Below are 16384 nucleotides of genomic sequence, written 5' to 3' on the forward strand. Positions count from 1 at the left end.
GAGGGAAGGGGAGAAGGAACAAAGTAAAGAAAGAGGAATGGAGAGAGGAAGGGAAGGAGGGAGAGAAGAATACATGGATGTGGATGACAGGGAGAGAGGGAGGGAGAGAGGGTAAGGAAGAAGGATGAGTGGATGGTAGCAGGGAGAAAGGAAAGAAGGAAGGAATAACAGGAAGATGGAAGGATGGATGGATGGAAGGAAGGATGGATGGGTGGGTGGGTGGATGGATGGATGGATGGATGGATGGATGGTGGATGGATGGATGGGTGGATGGATGGGTGGGTGGATGGATGGGTGGGTGGTTGGGTGGATGGATGGGTGGGTGGTTGGGTGGATGGATGGAAGGGTGGATGGATGGATGGATGGGTGGATGGATGGATGGATGGGTGGGTGGATGGATGGATGGATGGAAAGATGGATGGATGGATGGAAAGAAGGAAGGAAGGAAGGATGGATGGGTGGGTGGGTGGGTGGATGGAAGGAAGGATGGATGGGTGGATGGAAAGATGGATGGAAGGAAGGAAGGAAGGGTGGATGGGTGGATGGATGGATGGATGGATGGAAGGATGGAAGGATGGAAGGATGGATGGATAGATGACATGAAGGGAGAGGTAGATAGAAGGAAGGATGCATAAGAATCACATTTCATAGTAGCCTAGGAGGAAATTTTTTTAAAAAGATTTATTTATTGATTGATTGATTTATACATACATTCATACAAGCACTGGGTACAGTCAGAAGCGCAGGAGGGTGAGAGAATTCACCAGAGCCAGAGCGGGGAGCAGAGCAGGCAGAAGGACCGAAGTACACTGCTCAGGGGAGCAGCGGGCAGCAGGAGATGTCTGCGCGCCATGTGGGACCCTCCTCCGGTGGCCGGGGAGCAGCCAGGGATCGAACCGGCGCTGCAGAGGCTGCGGACAGCTTCGCAACCCAGCGCTCAACCGCTGCGCCACCGGGGAGGCCCCTAGGAGGAAAATTTTTTAATTGCACACTGCTTTAAAACCAACAGGACTATTAACATACTGTAATGAGTAGGTTGGCAGAAATTTTCCTGTTTCTGGGCCTCAGGGTTTTTATTTGTACCATGTAGTTTCTTGACCATAGATTCTCTAAAGGCTCCTCTTACTTTCACATTCTGAAATGCTGACTTTATCTCTTTCCCTTTCTTCTCCCCTTCCCCAAACCTAAGATGCCATTTGGAAGGTCCTCATAGTTCTGGGTTCCTTGATCCACATGTGCCAGGTTGGGTGCCAGATTCTGTGACCATGGCCAACCCAGACAGGCCTGATTTTGGATTTCTCCCCACATGGGGAGATACATCAAAGCAAACTAAAGAAGTTGCTAGAATCCCCACAGCTGCCTCCTGCTGAAGATACAGAGTGGGGCCTTGGCACGCCTTGAATTTATCTATATGGGCAGCTCTGAAGAGCAAAGGCACCATCCACTGCAGACTGTAGCCAATGTTGCCTCCAGGGAGACAGACCTGTTTCATCTGTGGTCTGTCCTGCATAGGCTGGGAGAACCAGGGCCATCTAGGAAGGGGAGCGGTGGGAACATACAGGCAGGAGTGACCAGCTGGCCCCCTAAAGAAAAGCTGACTGGTCAGGGTTCCTTCTGCCTAGGGCAGTAGCAAAGGACCTAACTGGAGGCTGTAGGAAACCTTTCCTAGAACTCAGCCTGAGAGGATTTAAACTCAACTGCTTGATCCTCTTGCCTTGGGTACCCATGACTGTTGGGATCCAGAGAAGTCCACTGGATGGGGCCACCAGAGGGTCTCCTGAGTATTTCTCCAGGGGACTCAGATGGCCAGAGCAGTGGTTTTAGATAGGCTGGGTTAGCTTGAGCAGTTCCTCCTTGTTGGTGAGAGAGGGAAGCAGGTCGTCATACACGCTTGGAAAGCTCCAACTCCATTGCTGCTTCTTTCTCCTCCTCCCCACACACCCTGGGTCCCGCAGGCAGCAGAAAGGGAAAATCAGACCCTATGGTTTATGGTACCTTTGCGGACCCCTGGTCCAGTTCTCCCGATGCCTGAATCCTGATGCCTCCACATAGTATCTCTGATACTATGTAACATACTAACCACTTAACCTCTATTTGAATACCTCCAAGGACAGGCACTCCTTCCAGTTTGGTGAGAGCAGGCAGAACAATCACCTAAGGCCCAGAGTGAGATACATACCTTCTTCAGCTTTAGATAGGGTAGAAAGAGGCCCCTTGAGTGGGGTAGAGAAAGAGAGCAAATAGATTAGAACAGGAAGAATTAAAGACTGAGAGGCGTGGCCTTTGAGGGACCTAATTCCACCATAGCTGCTTCCTCTCAGTCCTTTGCCAGGTTCAGTCCCAGCAGGCTAAGTCACCTTTATTAGCCAGGGTGGGCTAAATGCTTTCATCAGTCACCTCCATATCATAGTGACTTAACATAATAGAAGTTTATTACCCATCAGGCAATAGTTCAGTGAGGGTTTTTAGAGGGTTGCTTTCTTTTCAGGGGTTCAGGCTCCTTCTGGTGATTCCACTGGCTCCAGGGCTTCAGCATGTGACTAACAATGTAGAGAAAAAAGAGCATGGAAGAGTTTTATGAGGCAGGCCTGGCATTGAGACACATCGCTTTTGTGTGCAGTGTGTGGACCTGAGCTCAGTCACAAGTCCCCAACTAACCCCAAGAGATGCCTGGAAATACAGCCTGGCTGTGCACCGCCAGGAACCCCACTGGTGAAAAGAAAACAATCCTGATCACAGCCCTTCAACTCACAGAGCCACCTTACCCCAGGCCCCGGGGAGGGAAAGGTGGCCGACGGTTTGACCATGTTGGAGGGCACTCGAGTTGGTGTCCTCCCCTGGCCTGGTCTCTGACTGAACCCAACATAAAGCCAGCCTTGGTTTCCCTGCTCCGGGTGGGAGGACCTCCCCGCTGACACTGTGTGTTTCTCCCCTACAGTATGTGGCCTTTGCCTCCCTCTTCTTCATCCTGGTCTCCATCACCACTTTCTGCCTGGAGACTCATGAGCGCTTCAACCCCATCGTGAACAAGACGGAGATCGAGAATGTTCGAAACGGCACGCAAGTGCGCTACTACCGGGAAGCGGAGACCGAGGCCTTCCTCACCTACATCGAGGGCGTCTGCGTGGTCTGGTTCACCTTTGAGTTCCTCATGCGTGTCATCTTCTGCCCCAACAAGGTAGAGTTCATCAAGAACTCACTCAACATCATTGACTTTGTGGCCATCCTGCCCTTCTACCTGGAGGTGGGCCTGAGTGGCCTATCCTCTAAGGCGGCCAAGGACGTCCTGGGCTTCCTGCGTGTTGTCCGCTTTGTGCGTATCCTGCGCATCTTCAAGCTGACCCGCCATTTTGTGGGCCTGCGGGTCCTGGGCCACACTCTCCGTGCGAGTACCAATGAGTTCTTACTGCTTATCATCTTCCTGGCTCTGGGCGTCCTGATCTTCGCCACCATGATCTACTATGCTGAGAGGATAGGGGCACAGCCCAATGACCCCAGCGCCAGTGAGCACACCCACTTTAAGAACATCCCCATTGGCTTCTGGTGGGCCGTGGTCACCATGACAACACTGGGCTATGGAGACATGTACCCGCAGACGTGGTCCGGCATGTTGGTGGGAGCACTGTGTGCGCTGGCAGGCGTGCTGACCATTGCCATGCCGGTGCCGGTCATCGTGAACAATTTCGGGATGTATTACTCCTTAGCCATGGCTAAGCAGAAACTACCAAAGAAAAAAAAGAAGCATATTCCACGGCCACCGCAGCTGGGATCTCCCAATTATTGTAAATCTGTCGTAAACTCTCCACACCACAGTACTCAGAGTGACACATGCCCGCTGGCCCAGGAAGAAATTTTAGAAATTAACAGAGCAGGTAGGAAACCTCTTAGAGGCATGTCGATCTGACCTTTCACCTCCGCCCCCGTAGCGATGATTCCAGATTCAGTCAGACTGCTTCCTTAGTTCCATGGGTGACCCGACTCTGCACTCAAGCGTGAGGTGTGGAGCCTGGGTGCCCAGGGAAATGCTGGGCAGCCAAATTCACAAGGCGAGCGCCTACTAGAGGAACCTCACTGGGTAAGGAGGTTGACGCCGCTGGTCTCGTGAGGTTCTGAAGAAACAACATGGCCCTCGAGGTTGCTGAGGACTCTCTTAGCAGGTGCCCTGGGGGCTGCTGCTCTGGTGGGCAGCGGTGAAGTGTGAGTCTCTGGCTCAGGTCACTGACCCAGTGTCGGGCAGGGCGGGGGTGGGTGTGATTCGAAAATGCCAGACACCTTCTGATTTGGTCCTTATGTGGCGCCCTTCAAACTGTGCAGATGGCACACGTGGTGCATGGGATCCGCCAGGAGGTCCCTGCAAGAGCAGTAGTGAAGATTCTCACCCCCAGCAGAGCCTGTCTCCATAGCTGAGTAGAATTCCTGCTCTGATTCCGGCTGCCTAGCTCCAGGTCTGTCCTAGGAGACGCCTCTAGCCCTCCGTAACAAGCTTACTTACCCCCATAGCATGCTGAACCAACTCATCTACCACCACTCTAGAGTTTAGCGTTTATCTTTAGGAACCTGTTGGAGTGACTCTAGCTTTCACGTTGTCTGTTTGGGTTGATGGTGGAGTGGGAGTTTGCGGTGGCCTTTTGATGGAAGTGGCTGGCGAGCAAAGGACAAGAGGGGGCCACCACCCCGGGCAGCTTAGAGGAAAGCGCTATAGACCAGCAACAACCTCCCACCGAGGGTTCTCCCCATTTCCGGCGGTAGGGACTGCAGCAGCAATACATGACATCCTACCCAGTGTGCAACCACTTGCCCATGAATTCACTGGGGGTCGGGGAGGGGGGAGGGGGGCCATGAAACAATACTAGTCACCGTGGGATATATTCTAATATTCCATGGCTAGTGGTTCGTTATGGGACTCTCAGTTTTATGAGAACCTGCACATAGCACATAAAGTTGATCACGGGGCTCTGGTCTGAAGATATAAAGCCCATAGTCTACCTCTACCCATGGAATACCATCGACTTATTCTGTGGACACAGGGATTTCAAGGGAATGAATGACCCCGAGAAGAACGACAGCACTGAGCTGAGAAGGAATGTGGGATGAGGGAGGCTGAGTGAGCAACAGGGTGCACTTAGTCCATGAAGGACATCCCCACGCCCTGGTCTGGCAGGGGACCTGCAGACTAGTTCAGCCCTAGGAGAGCACGTGTCCCCGGTTTGGGTGGCCTCCCCCAGTGGATGATTGAGTCTTCCCTGCTGATGAGCTCTCTGGCCCACCACTCCATGCTGCTCCTGATCTGGCTTCATCTCACAGCAGTACCCCCAAGGCCCACTTCTCTGTCCATGGGAGCGTACCAGTCCCCTCCCCACTTCCTGGGATTCCTATAGACACTGAAGAAGAACATAAGTAGTGTCCTGGGCTCTGTCAAGGGACAGACAGGGTCTCAGAGGCTGCAGCAAGGGCTGAGGTTCGGGGCTTCCTGGCCCAGGCATGGCCCCTGCTTGGTGAGTCTAGCACAAGCCTGTGGAAAGCCCCTGCCCCACCTCTCTGCTTTGGCCTTGTGACCTCAGAAGCCACCATCATGGCAAGAGTAGTTACTGGGGTCCTGGGGTGACTCTGGGCTGGCTTAGCCTCCATCTCCACCCTGGGCCCAGCAGAAGGAGCTCAGTCCAAGTGGTATCACCGTGGGTCCGCCTGGCTGTGCTTGCACATCCTCCCCAACATGGGCTCTTTCGGGATTGGTGTCCTAAGTATGGCTGTCCCAGACCAGCCTGTCCAGGATGCCCAGTTCACTCCAGTCCAGCACAGATGCCTCCATATCCCTAGACAATGTCCATATTCTCCATGTGCTGAAGGTACATCCACACACACAGTGCGTGCACACACGCATGTGCACATAACACAGGGAACAAATGTGTTTTCTGATATGCACACCAGCTGGTCCCAGGGACAAAAGCCCTCTTCCCAGGCTGCAGCAGGCCTGCCTGTAAAGGTCATACACTCGGTTAGTCATGCAGCCCTACTCCTGGGAGGCCCCTTGCCCTGGTGCAGGTCTCAGGGATCAGAGCGCCCCAACTGTAGCAGTCCCTATTGGTGAGGAAGTATTTGGGGTCCTCCCGAGCTTGCCCTCTGGAGCCTAAAAGCCTGGACCCTGGACCTTCCCCTCCCCCCCATCCCATGCCTTTCCCGAGCGCTCACGTCCCCCAGTGCTGCTGTCTTGCTGTCCAGACACGTTCTCACCCCATCTGAGCCTCACCCCTCACCAGAAAAACTTGTCTCTCCAAAAGCTGGTGTACGAGACCTGGATTATCAACAAGAGGGTGTGTGGTCCTTAGTCCCTCCCCACCACCTCTGCATCCTTGAGTCCCTTCCCATTTGCCTCCTTCTCTGCCTGCCACTATGCCCCTAGATGGGTGTGGAGTTGGGGTGAGTTTGTGAGTGAGTGGGGGGAGGCCAGAGGCAAGGAAGGCAAATGTGGCGGGTGGAGACCAGACCCTCTAGGAATTGAAATGGGTGAGATGAAGCTCCCAAGACCTTTCCAGCCTCACTGTACCCCAAGGGCAGTCAGGTAGCCTCAAGGAAACCTGGGGTTCTCCATTTCCACTTTTAGAATCTGGCTTGGTGCCAGGTGCAGCATGCTGAGCTCTGAGGGCATCCCCCACCAGGTTCGGAGCCCTGGCATCCAAGTCAGGCCTCCCAGTCGTGCCCTCACCTCCACCGCTCAGTCTCTTCTGCAGCCTCAGGTCTGTGTGTCTGTGAGGGGTGATCTGGTCTCCTCTGTCCATGGCTGGCATGGCCTCAGTGTTTAGGGCACTTGTCCTGGGGGGTTGTCAAGGTCCCAATCCTAATCCAGTTGTAGGGCTTCCCGGGGAAGGCCAGAAGGGCACCCCACATAGCCAGAGATGACCTAGGACCAATTATCCAGTAGAGCTGCTCTCCAAAAACGGAGTTCCTCCATCAGCTGCCTTTGGGGGCCCAGACCACCTGCTCTGGACAGCTCGGAGTGTTCCCTCTGTCCTGCCATGTCCATTCACGTGTGTCTTGTCCTCTCTGCTCCTGTGATATGGGTTGGTCCTCTGTGGTGCTGCGTCCAGGGCTGTGGGGTCCCACCGTAGGTGAGCTGGGGACTGGCATGGGGGAAGAGGGCCGGGGAGACACCTTGCCCATGGGCACATCAGGCGGCAGTGAGGTCCCAGAGAAGCCCCTGCCAGAGCCACCTGGGAGCGACCACGGCAGCCTCTGCGTCCTCTTGGTGGGGGTGGGGATGGGGAGGGCTAGGGGGTTCTCTCCTGAGCAGCCAAGACCAAGCGCCCGCCCCAGCCCTCTGCCTTCCTCCCGTGAGGCCGCAGTGGGTGCAGGGGGTGCTACGGGCTCTCGGGGCGGGCTGTGCGGCGAGGCCCCTCGGGCCGGACAAGTTTCTGCTTGGGTGCTAGGCAAGGCGGGCAGCTGGGGCCCTGAGTGGGGTCCACGTGCCCCCCCCCGCCCCAGCGGGCTCAGGGGAAATCATGAAGAAATGAATGAGTCAGAGGGCCAGACCTGGGTGTTCTTTTCTGTGTTGTTCACATTCTCTCTTTCTCTCTCTCTACTAATCATGTTTCTCTCTCTCTCTCCTCGTTTTGTCGCATGACTTGTGCCAGTTCTCGTGACTGTGCTCGTGTCTCTCACAGACTGTCCCCAGTTAGCCTGGGACTTTTTCCCTGAGCCCCCAGCCGGGCAGACCCCTCGGGCTAAACCCAAGGAAATGCCCAGCGGCCCCCCACCTCGCCCCAGCCCCGCGTGCCCCACCCCCACAGCGCCCACGGCTGGTGTGAACCGTAAGTACGTAAGCACACGTCTGCCTGGAGACGAGCCAGCCCCGCTAGCTGTGGGCTCCAGCCACCGGGTTCTCCTTGCTCCAAAGTTTAAAAAAAAATGACCCTCTCGCGGACGCTCATCTCTATCAGCCCATTTCAAAGCCTGGAAATCATCTCCGTGAGACGCTGCCCATGCTGCCATTTCATCATCGCAGGGGGTAGGAAGGGCGTGAAGACGCTGGGCTAGGGAGCAGGGCCCCTGGTCTTTTGGGGAGCCTAAGGGGGCCAAGGTTCTTGGTTATCATCTCATCCAAAGGACAGAGTGTGTAGGCGGAGTGTGGGGGTCTTGAGTGGGTTCACACCTCAGGCCTCTTTCATGAGTTCTGCAGGTTTCAGTGGGGGGGGGTGGGGGCTTCTTTGGTTTCTCTCCCAGCCATGCTTCTGGGCAGGGAAAATGCTCACAGTTTCTGAGAGCCCCCACCCCACCCCCAATCTGTCGATCAACAGCTCAGGCTGGTTCATTCGCTCAGCAAGAATGAAACATGCCTACCCAGTCATAGCCCCCCTCCTCAGAGGTCACGGTCAAGAGGAGAAGCAGGGCCCAGGGTTATTTGGGGTGGGGAGGGCCTATCAAGGAGAGAAAGGTATCTAGGTCACATCCATCCAAGATCCCTGATGGCTGGCCCCTGCTCCTGCCCCTGCCCCTGTAGGGAAAACCAGCCGAGATGCTCCAGGGCTATGGTGCTGGGGGCAGAGCCAGTGGGTGGGGCTCAGCACTCAGAGCTAAAGAAAGGGGTCTCAGCTCCACTACCCCTGGGCAAGAGCTGCAGGCTATAGATGCCTCCACAACAGCTGGTGGCCCAGAGAGAGACAGCAGGTCCTGGCTCGACTCACAGATGGAGACACTGCCTGGGAGGACTTCTGTTTTCTCCTTGATGAAAATTTGTGCAGGGTACTCTGGGTTCCAACTGCACACCCTCATTCACTCTGTCCTCCCCGCTCCCTTACCAGCCTCTTCTCTCAGCAAGAGACCCCTGGGGGGACGGCAGGGGCCAGCCAGAGTGGGAGGCAGGAGGGAGCTTGTCTGAGCGTCCATGTGTGTGCCCGCAGACAGGCCCCTGAGGTCTAGGCAGCCCCCATACCCCAGAGAGGCCCCAGCCCAGTCACATGGTGTCAGAGTTACCTTGGTAACTGGCCTTTCTGGTTCAGGGTATATTGGGGAGCGAAGCCCCTGGGGTTTGTCAAGAAACGCAATGTACGTGAAATGCTTTGCCATCTTGTACGACAGACTTTTTTTAAGTTCCAAAATTATGATGGGTTTTTTTTTTTTTTTTTGGATTTGCTTTATGAATAAACCTGATTGGTCCATTTCTCTTTTGACTGACTGCCTCTTTGTAGTGACATGATGTGTACACGGCCGTGATCCCGCCCGCGGGCACGCTGAGTGTGCACACGGAGAAGGACCACCTCTGCGTGTAGCCACATGTGAACAGGGTCACGGAAGAGGGTCAGATCGGGTGGAGGCTGTGTCAGCGTTTTCCTCTCTTTAGCCTTTCAGAGAACCTTCATGCAGCGGCACCCACGTTGGTGTCTGTCTGTGCGAAAGACTCATTCTAGATAGGTCCTAGAGGAAGCCAGGGTGCCCACCATGGGGGCTGAGTTGGCTCCCCACTGTCCAGAAAGATTCTGTTTTGAGGGCACAGTATGGGGCCATCTCAGTCCCCAAGAGTGATTGATGGGGCGGTGATGGGGACGGCAGAGGGGTGTGGCAGGAACTGGACAGAGCTACCTCTGCCAACTCCAGAGGCTTCTATAGCTCACTCCTGGACTCAGGAGAGGGAGAGCTCCTTGCTCTGGCCAGACATTGCCCCCCCAATGCACCCCCAAACCCATTCCCAGTTTCCTTCTCAGGCTACCACAGAGACCAAGACTCGTCTTTCCCACCTGAGTTCATCAGCTGCTGTTGTCTTCATCCATTTGCTGCTCTGCTTTGCCAGGCATTGCTGAGAGGAGACTAAGGACTGGGAGGCCCTCCCAAATCCATGGCCCCCTTATCACGTCTCATGCATACATGCCTGTTTACCTGTGCAAGCTGACCAGGCCCGCTGGGGCGAGCGGGTAGAAGACACTGCCTTGATGTGTGTGGGGAATCGGAGCAGAGTGAGTGACTAGCTTCAGACTGAGGCTGAGTGGTCAAACGGGATCTGTGTAAAGATGGAGGAGATGTGACCAGGCCTTGTCTGAAAGGGCATGCAGCTCGCAGAGTGCCCAGGTTGAGTCTGTGGGGACAGAGAGCCTGCATAGTGACCAGGCCTAGTCTGTACGGGGACAGAGCAAGTTGTGTTCATATGGGGGCAGGGAAAGGCTGAGTGATCAGAGAGGGCGTGTGGCAGGGTGGAGAGGCACAACATGAGTGACTGCTCAGACTAGTCCAAATGGGGTTCGGAGTAGAGTCGCCCTGCGGGGTCTAGGTGAGGCTAGGGAAGCTACTGGTAACTGGCCGGATGTGGATGGGCCCCATCCAGGCTCCAGTCAGCAGCAGGGGGTCCAGAAAGGCCATTTCTCTGGACTGGAGTGTTTCTGCGTGTCTGTCTGTCTTCCCCCTGAGCTCTGTGTCTGGCCCCCTACCCATGATGCATCCACACCATCCTGTCTCATTGGCCCCGCCTTGGACACTGGGCCCGGCCCCCGGCACCGTGCTTGCTGGGCCCATCACCAATTCATCTTTTTGCAAACTTTGAGCAAACCCAGGAGCCCCTCCTTCCCAACACCGTGGGCAGCCCTCAGGCTGCCTGGCTGAGCCGAGGACCCCCCCGGCCTTGAACCTCCCTCCGTGGCCCGCTCACTTTTCCTTCCTCAGGGAGGGGCTGCCCTCTGCCTGTGTCCCACCTCTGGCCTGTCCCCTCCCCCGACTAAACAGTTTTCAGTGTCTCAATAGCTTCTGCTTATATGTTTGAAGATTCCAAACTGAATGGGGAGGTGGCGAAGGCCGCGCTGGCGAACGAAGACTGCCCCCACATAGACCAGGCTCTCACTCCCGATGAGGGCCTGCCCTTTACGCGCTCAGGCACCCGCGAGAGATACGGACCCTGCTTCCTCTTATCAACCGGGGAGTACGCGTGCCCACCTGGTGGAGGAATAAGAAAGGGTATGTAGAGGAGGCCGGCCCGCCTCACGCTCCTGCAGATGGGTGGGCGGGGCGGCGGGCGAGGGGTGCTGAGGGGCAGGCAGGTGTACTGAGGGGGGGCAAGGAACAGAAGGGTTGGCCCCTGAAGTGTAAGTCCCTTTATTCCAAGAGTGATGTCAGGCTGGCAGAGAGAATTTGAGATCCTGGCAGCTGTAGGTTGTGTTGAGCAAGGGATAGGAAGGGGGTTGGGAACAAGCTGATTGACCTAAGGCAGAGGGGTACCCAGGATGCAGAAGGAGCCTCAGCTCCTCCTGGGTGCTCTGGCCAATGGCAGGTTGGACCCAGAAGGTGAAGTGATCTCCCCTGAGGAGGAGGGCGAAGGGGTAGTCCTGGCCTGAACGTGGACCCTATGGCCTTAGCCACTCAAGACCCACACTGGAAGAGGCATCCTTTAGAGAGAGCCCACAGGCCATGGGGAGGGGAGACATGAAGAGCAAGGTGGCTTGAGGTGAGGCCAGTGTCCTTGCAGAGGTGAGGTGTATACCAGTCAGCTGGCTAGCGGCAGATAGAGAACTTGCTAGGAGATTGTGGTTAAGTAGGACTCCTTCAAGCAGCCCCTTCCAGCCCCAGTGCCCGATAGTCAAGGCCCGGGTGTGATCAGCGCCCCCTTGTGGTTTGTGAAGGCTGACCCCAGTGGTGACCTCTGCGCAGGGTCTCCTTGTATCAGATCCTTATCTTAGGCTGATTCCCTGGAGGAAAGGCTTCTAGTAGCGCTTGAGCATGGGCTGGGGAGAGGCTTGGGGTGGGAGGCACAGAGCACCCTAGCTCAAGGCGTTGGCCCATCTTTGGCATTAGCTGACTGGCTGGGCGGCATCTGCATGTCAGACAGAGCCTCCCCTGGGATGCATGCTGACCAGGGTGAGCAGGTTGGGCTACAGGGATAGCTGGTTTTTTAGAGCAACAGTTGGTGTAGGCTGTGGCCGTTCACAACCACTCCATTATTTGAAGTAGTTAAACAATACACAAGACAAAACACGGAATTCAAAATAAAAGGCAAAGCCAGAAGAGGGGAAACAGCCAGCACTGAGATGGGGGCAGGCCTGGTTACTGCGCTTGGGTGTCCCCACCTGATCTAGCTGGTCCCTGCTTCCTTGCCCTGCCTGGAGGTCCCTCAGACCCCAGTGCGGCATATGCTCCCGCATGGTGCTGCATGGCAGGGGGCTGCCAGCCTGAAAGGGCCCCATTCCTGGCACCGTCCATGGATAGGCCTGATGCTCCCCTTTGTAACTGGCTTTTCCCCAGATGGAGGTTCTAGAATGTCTAGTCACAGGGGCAGCCTTGGGGAGTAAGGGGGAAAGCAGGTAGAATGGCTGTGCCTGGCCAGGTAAGGTCTCACGGGCTGCCATCTCCTTCATCTTCCATGTTGGATCAATCTGTGTTGACTAAAAGAAAGACAGGGGAGCGTCTTCACTGTGTTTCCAGAAGCCCAACGAGTGTGGGATAGAAGCCCCCTCTCCCCGTAGTGTCCAGGGACCCCAACAGCAAACACTGTCCGCAGGTGGTACCCACCCCCCGGCCCCACAGAGACATGGGTGCCAGAGTCTTTGGGAGGCGCCAAGGGTCAAGTGCCCCACCCCCATCCACGGCCCCACCCCCATGGAGTCATGCCAGCCGCCATGAACTGGCTTTCTCAGGATAATTGCAGGCCACAATCCATGCGCAGAACAGGAGAAGATTAGGGACTCAACCTGTTCCCCAGGAGGGAGAGGAAGAGGCGTGCTAGGCTGGCGCACTGCATGGGAAAACCGAGCCAGCTGGAGAAGAATCTGCCTGCCTCTGCATGCGGCTGTTCTGTCTTTCCTCCTCCTTCCTTGAAAACTAAGTACCAAGCGGGATGGGAAAGCCGAGAAGAGAAGCTCAAGTGTTAATTGTATTCTTTACATACAGATCTTTGCAAAGAAAGCCCTGTCATTGCTAAGTATATGCCGACAGAGGCTGTGAGAGTGACTTGACCAGGCGGCTTGGCCCAGGACACTGGTGGCTATTAAGCATCTGGGTGGACCTGCAGCCCCTCCTCACCCTCGGACAGAGTAAATTCACGCCATGCAGGTTTGCCGGACGAGTCCGAGTGGCCCAGGCATTGTACTAGGACGGACGTAGCTTTTTCTACGGTCACATGGTAACTGACCGTAGAGGATTTCTTTTCTTTCTTTTCATTTTTTTAAACTTTTATTTTATTTGGGGAGGGAGGGTGGAGGGGCTCCTTAGCATGACTTGCATGAAGTTAAACAGAAAACCCAGCCAACCAAACCCACCACCCCCTGCAACTGTATGATTACCCTAAACAACAACAACAACAACGAAAAGAAAAAAGCAAAAGTCCTCTATTTTCTTTCAAAGCTCTTTACTTTTACACACGTTGTTGGAGCCAAACTGTAATGACGTTCGGTCGCAACCTGTACATTTCGGGGGTGGGGTGGGGGGCGGGGAATGGATTGCTCCCCTTTTTTTGTACACGGGATGGAGAGTAAAGGTTCCAAGAGGGGCAGTCGGTCAGTCATCGGTCATATTGACCTCACCTTCATAATCCATCTCTCATGCGGAAACTGAGAACTTTGCTCCGAATAGAATTGTGGAAGCTCACACTGCCGCCTCCTTCCCTCCGTTTGGCATGCTTGTGACCCAGCGGATGTCTCCCCAACACCCCTGACAGCGGCTAGTCTAGGTTGAGTCTATCATCTTATCGGTGTGTAGATCCAGTGTGACCAACTTTCATAACAAATTGTTCATAGTAAATAATCAACACCGTATGGATTTTCCAAGTGTTACTTAGAGCACCAAAAGATCAGGACTGTGGGAGGGGTGGCCCCCCTCCACCTTCACTAAGGCACAACCCGGCATTGTATGCAATTTAGTACTTCAGAGTAAAAAACTGCATGCCCAATGTTATGCAAAGCGATTCTAGCATGAAATAAATTTTGTATCATGGTTTCTGTATAGTCTAAAGCAGATTTGTTTTCCTGAAGCAATCGGAGGTTTGCAGAGACACACTTCTGCATCTCAAATAAATATAGTATTTTCCCAACAGAAACAGAGGACAGTAGCTTGGCTTTGGTCTGATTCTAAAATTAGTGGTGGGGGGTAGGGTGGGGAAGGATGATATTTTTGAAAAACACAAGCTTGAGTTGGAAAAAAAAATGCAACATCTCGAGCCTTCACTGCAGCTCGCAACATTTCCTGGAAAGAGAGCAATCCTGCTTTAGCTCAACAACCTGCCCTCCCTGGGCTCTGGCCCTCGATAATAAAAAGCTGACTTTTGAGATGAAGCATGGACTTGGGTCTTTATTGCTGCAGGCAGTGTCGCAATGTGGTTCTGGGCCTCTGGTCAGGCCTGTGGCTGGGCTGAGGGAAGCCTGAGTCCAGCTCTGCTGCTCTCAAGGACCTGTACAAGGGGCTGGCAGGCCTCACAGATGGGGAAAGTCAGGCTATGAGGAAGAAGGTACCCTCTGGCACCCCTGCCCCAGCTACAGATCTTGTTTGGTGATGGGAGGGAGGCAGCTCTCAGAAGGGATAGGGCATAGCAGGACCCGACCCAAGACCAGCACATCCTCCAGCAGGTTCACTAACTAGAAACTTCTCTGAGAGTCCTGCCATGCTGATGACTCTGCACCTGACCATGTCAGGGCCCCCCCCACCCATGTAGACCATCGTCACCTCCTTCTTTGGGCTGTTCTTGAGTCTGATGGCCAGAGGCAGGGAATCTGATGGAGTCTGACTGAGAGGTGTGCACCCTTGCTGGGCCTACCTGGGGGACCCCCTCATTGCATACCCCTCCCTTAGGCCAGAGGCATCTTGGAAGGGCTGGAATCCTCTTCTAGGGATCTTGATTTGCTCTAGTTGTTCATTTGGTTTGGGTGGCAGAGTGGAGGGTTGGGGGTTCCAATTCTTGCCCTACCCATTAAAGAATCCAGGAATGTTCTGGTGAAAAAGTCCTTAACTTAGGTCATGGTGGACAACACCTGAGGGTGGGAGGCTGAAGGTAGGTGCCCTATTCTCACCTGACCGTCTCTGTTTCCTCTAAGCACTTGCCTCAACTTCCACCTGTGCAGTCTGAGAACCAAGGGTTGGGGGTGCAGTGAGTACAGTAAGTACTCTGCCTGAGGGTTAAGCAAAGGGCTGCCAGGGTCACATTAGATGTGTCCTACCCCCGTAAGTATCAGGCTGCAGGAGCTGAGCTGCCTCTACTGCAGCAGGGAGCCCTCTACCCAGGTCCACCCTGGAGAAGGTGCCTCTGGTGGACTTGCCTGGGATGCAAATCAAGCCATTTAGAATCTGGGTTTTCCAGGACACGGCAGCTATTGGGGAAAAGGGAGTAACATCTATCTAGCATCCGCCATGGTGGGGCATCTGTGAGCTTTTGTCTAATGATACTGTACCCTGATAATTCAACATGCCTATTTAGAGGCAAGGGAACAAAGCACAGAAAGGTAGAGTAACCTGCCTAAGGCTGCACAGCCAAGGGTTTTAACCAGGTGGTGCGTCTCCGGAGCTCAGGTAAAGCTGTCTCAAGCTGAGTGAGGCCTTCCGGGGCCTGGAGGTGGAACTGATAGGAATACTTGGGCAGCTGGTCTGGAGCCCCAGCACTCCTGCCCTCCTTCATGAAGTGAGAGGGTATGACAGAAGGAACCACTTCACAGGCTGCTCCGAGCCTTCCACACCACGCCTGACTACCTCGCTGTCCTGTTAAGCATCCCGTGGCCCTCAGAATGAACTTGAAGCAGCTTAATTGAGCTCACAGGGCCTTCAGCCCCTCCTCTTCCTGCTCCCCTCTCTCTGGGTGTGACTCTGAAATCTGAAAGTGCAGCCAGTACACATACCCACTCTGGGACCCAGAACTTCCCTCTGACCCCCTGCACTCCCACCAGCTAACTCCCAATTTCAATTTGCCATAAGGCATTTCATCCAGAAGTGGTGGCTGCCTGAAGGCCTCGTGGATAGCTTCCCTCTGAGCTCTGCTTCACCATCCCCAAGCACCATCCCTGGGACCAAAGGTGGCAGGTGTGTCAAGGAGGGGCGGGGTGCCTGCATCAGGAGGGGAGAGTGTAGTGGGTGAGGATGTGAACAACCCACCAGCTAGTACCTTAATAATCACTCCGCAGACCAGGACAAGACCGGTGCGCACCTGTGGGGGGGGGGTCCTGCCCCCTGTTCTTTTTGCTTTCTTCCTCCTCACATGGGAGGACTATGAATATCAATTTTCTTGCTCAAAAAGAAGCAATTTTTTTATTTCTCATGTTGGTTCCTGTGGCTCAGTAGCTAACCAGATGGATGATACTGGTAATAACTGACAAGTGGTTGTAACATCCACAGCAGAGTTAGCAAACATCTGTAAGAGAGAACAGCAGAGGATGGGTGGGGGTGAAGGGATCATAAAGCCCACTTATCCAGCCTCCTGACTACAGGGGGACTCTGA

At 54.7% G+C, this 16384-nt stretch overlaps 1 protein-coding gene across 1 annotated transcript in view; it reads left to right on the forward strand.

Annotated features, from left to right (window-relative positions):
- KCNC1 (potassium voltage-gated channel subfamily C member 1) overlaps nucleotides 1-13059 on the forward strand; it is a 39505-nt gene extending 26446 nt beyond the window's left edge. Inside the window, exons 2-4 of the mRNA XM_054699398.1 lie at nucleotides 2939-3872; nucleotides 10744-10932; nucleotides 12859-13059. Of these exons, the coding sequence (XP_054555373.1) occupies nucleotides 2939-3872; nucleotides 10744-10932; nucleotides 12859-12923 (1188 nt within the window). The 3' untranslated portion in view covers nucleotides 12924-13059. The remainder of the gene's footprint in view (nucleotides 1-2938; nucleotides 3873-10743; nucleotides 10933-12858) is intronic.
- The last annotated feature ends 3325 nt before the right edge of the window (nucleotides 13060-16384 follow it).

The sequence above is a fragment of the Talpa occidentalis genome, unplaced genomic scaffold (assembly GCF_014898055.3).
Source record: "Talpa occidentalis isolate TD23 unplaced genomic scaffold, MPIMG_talOcc4v2.1 talOcc4.3, whole genome shotgun sequence".
In the NCBI taxonomy this organism is placed as follows: Eukaryota; Metazoa; Chordata; class Mammalia; order Eulipotyphla; family Talpidae; genus Talpa; species Talpa occidentalis.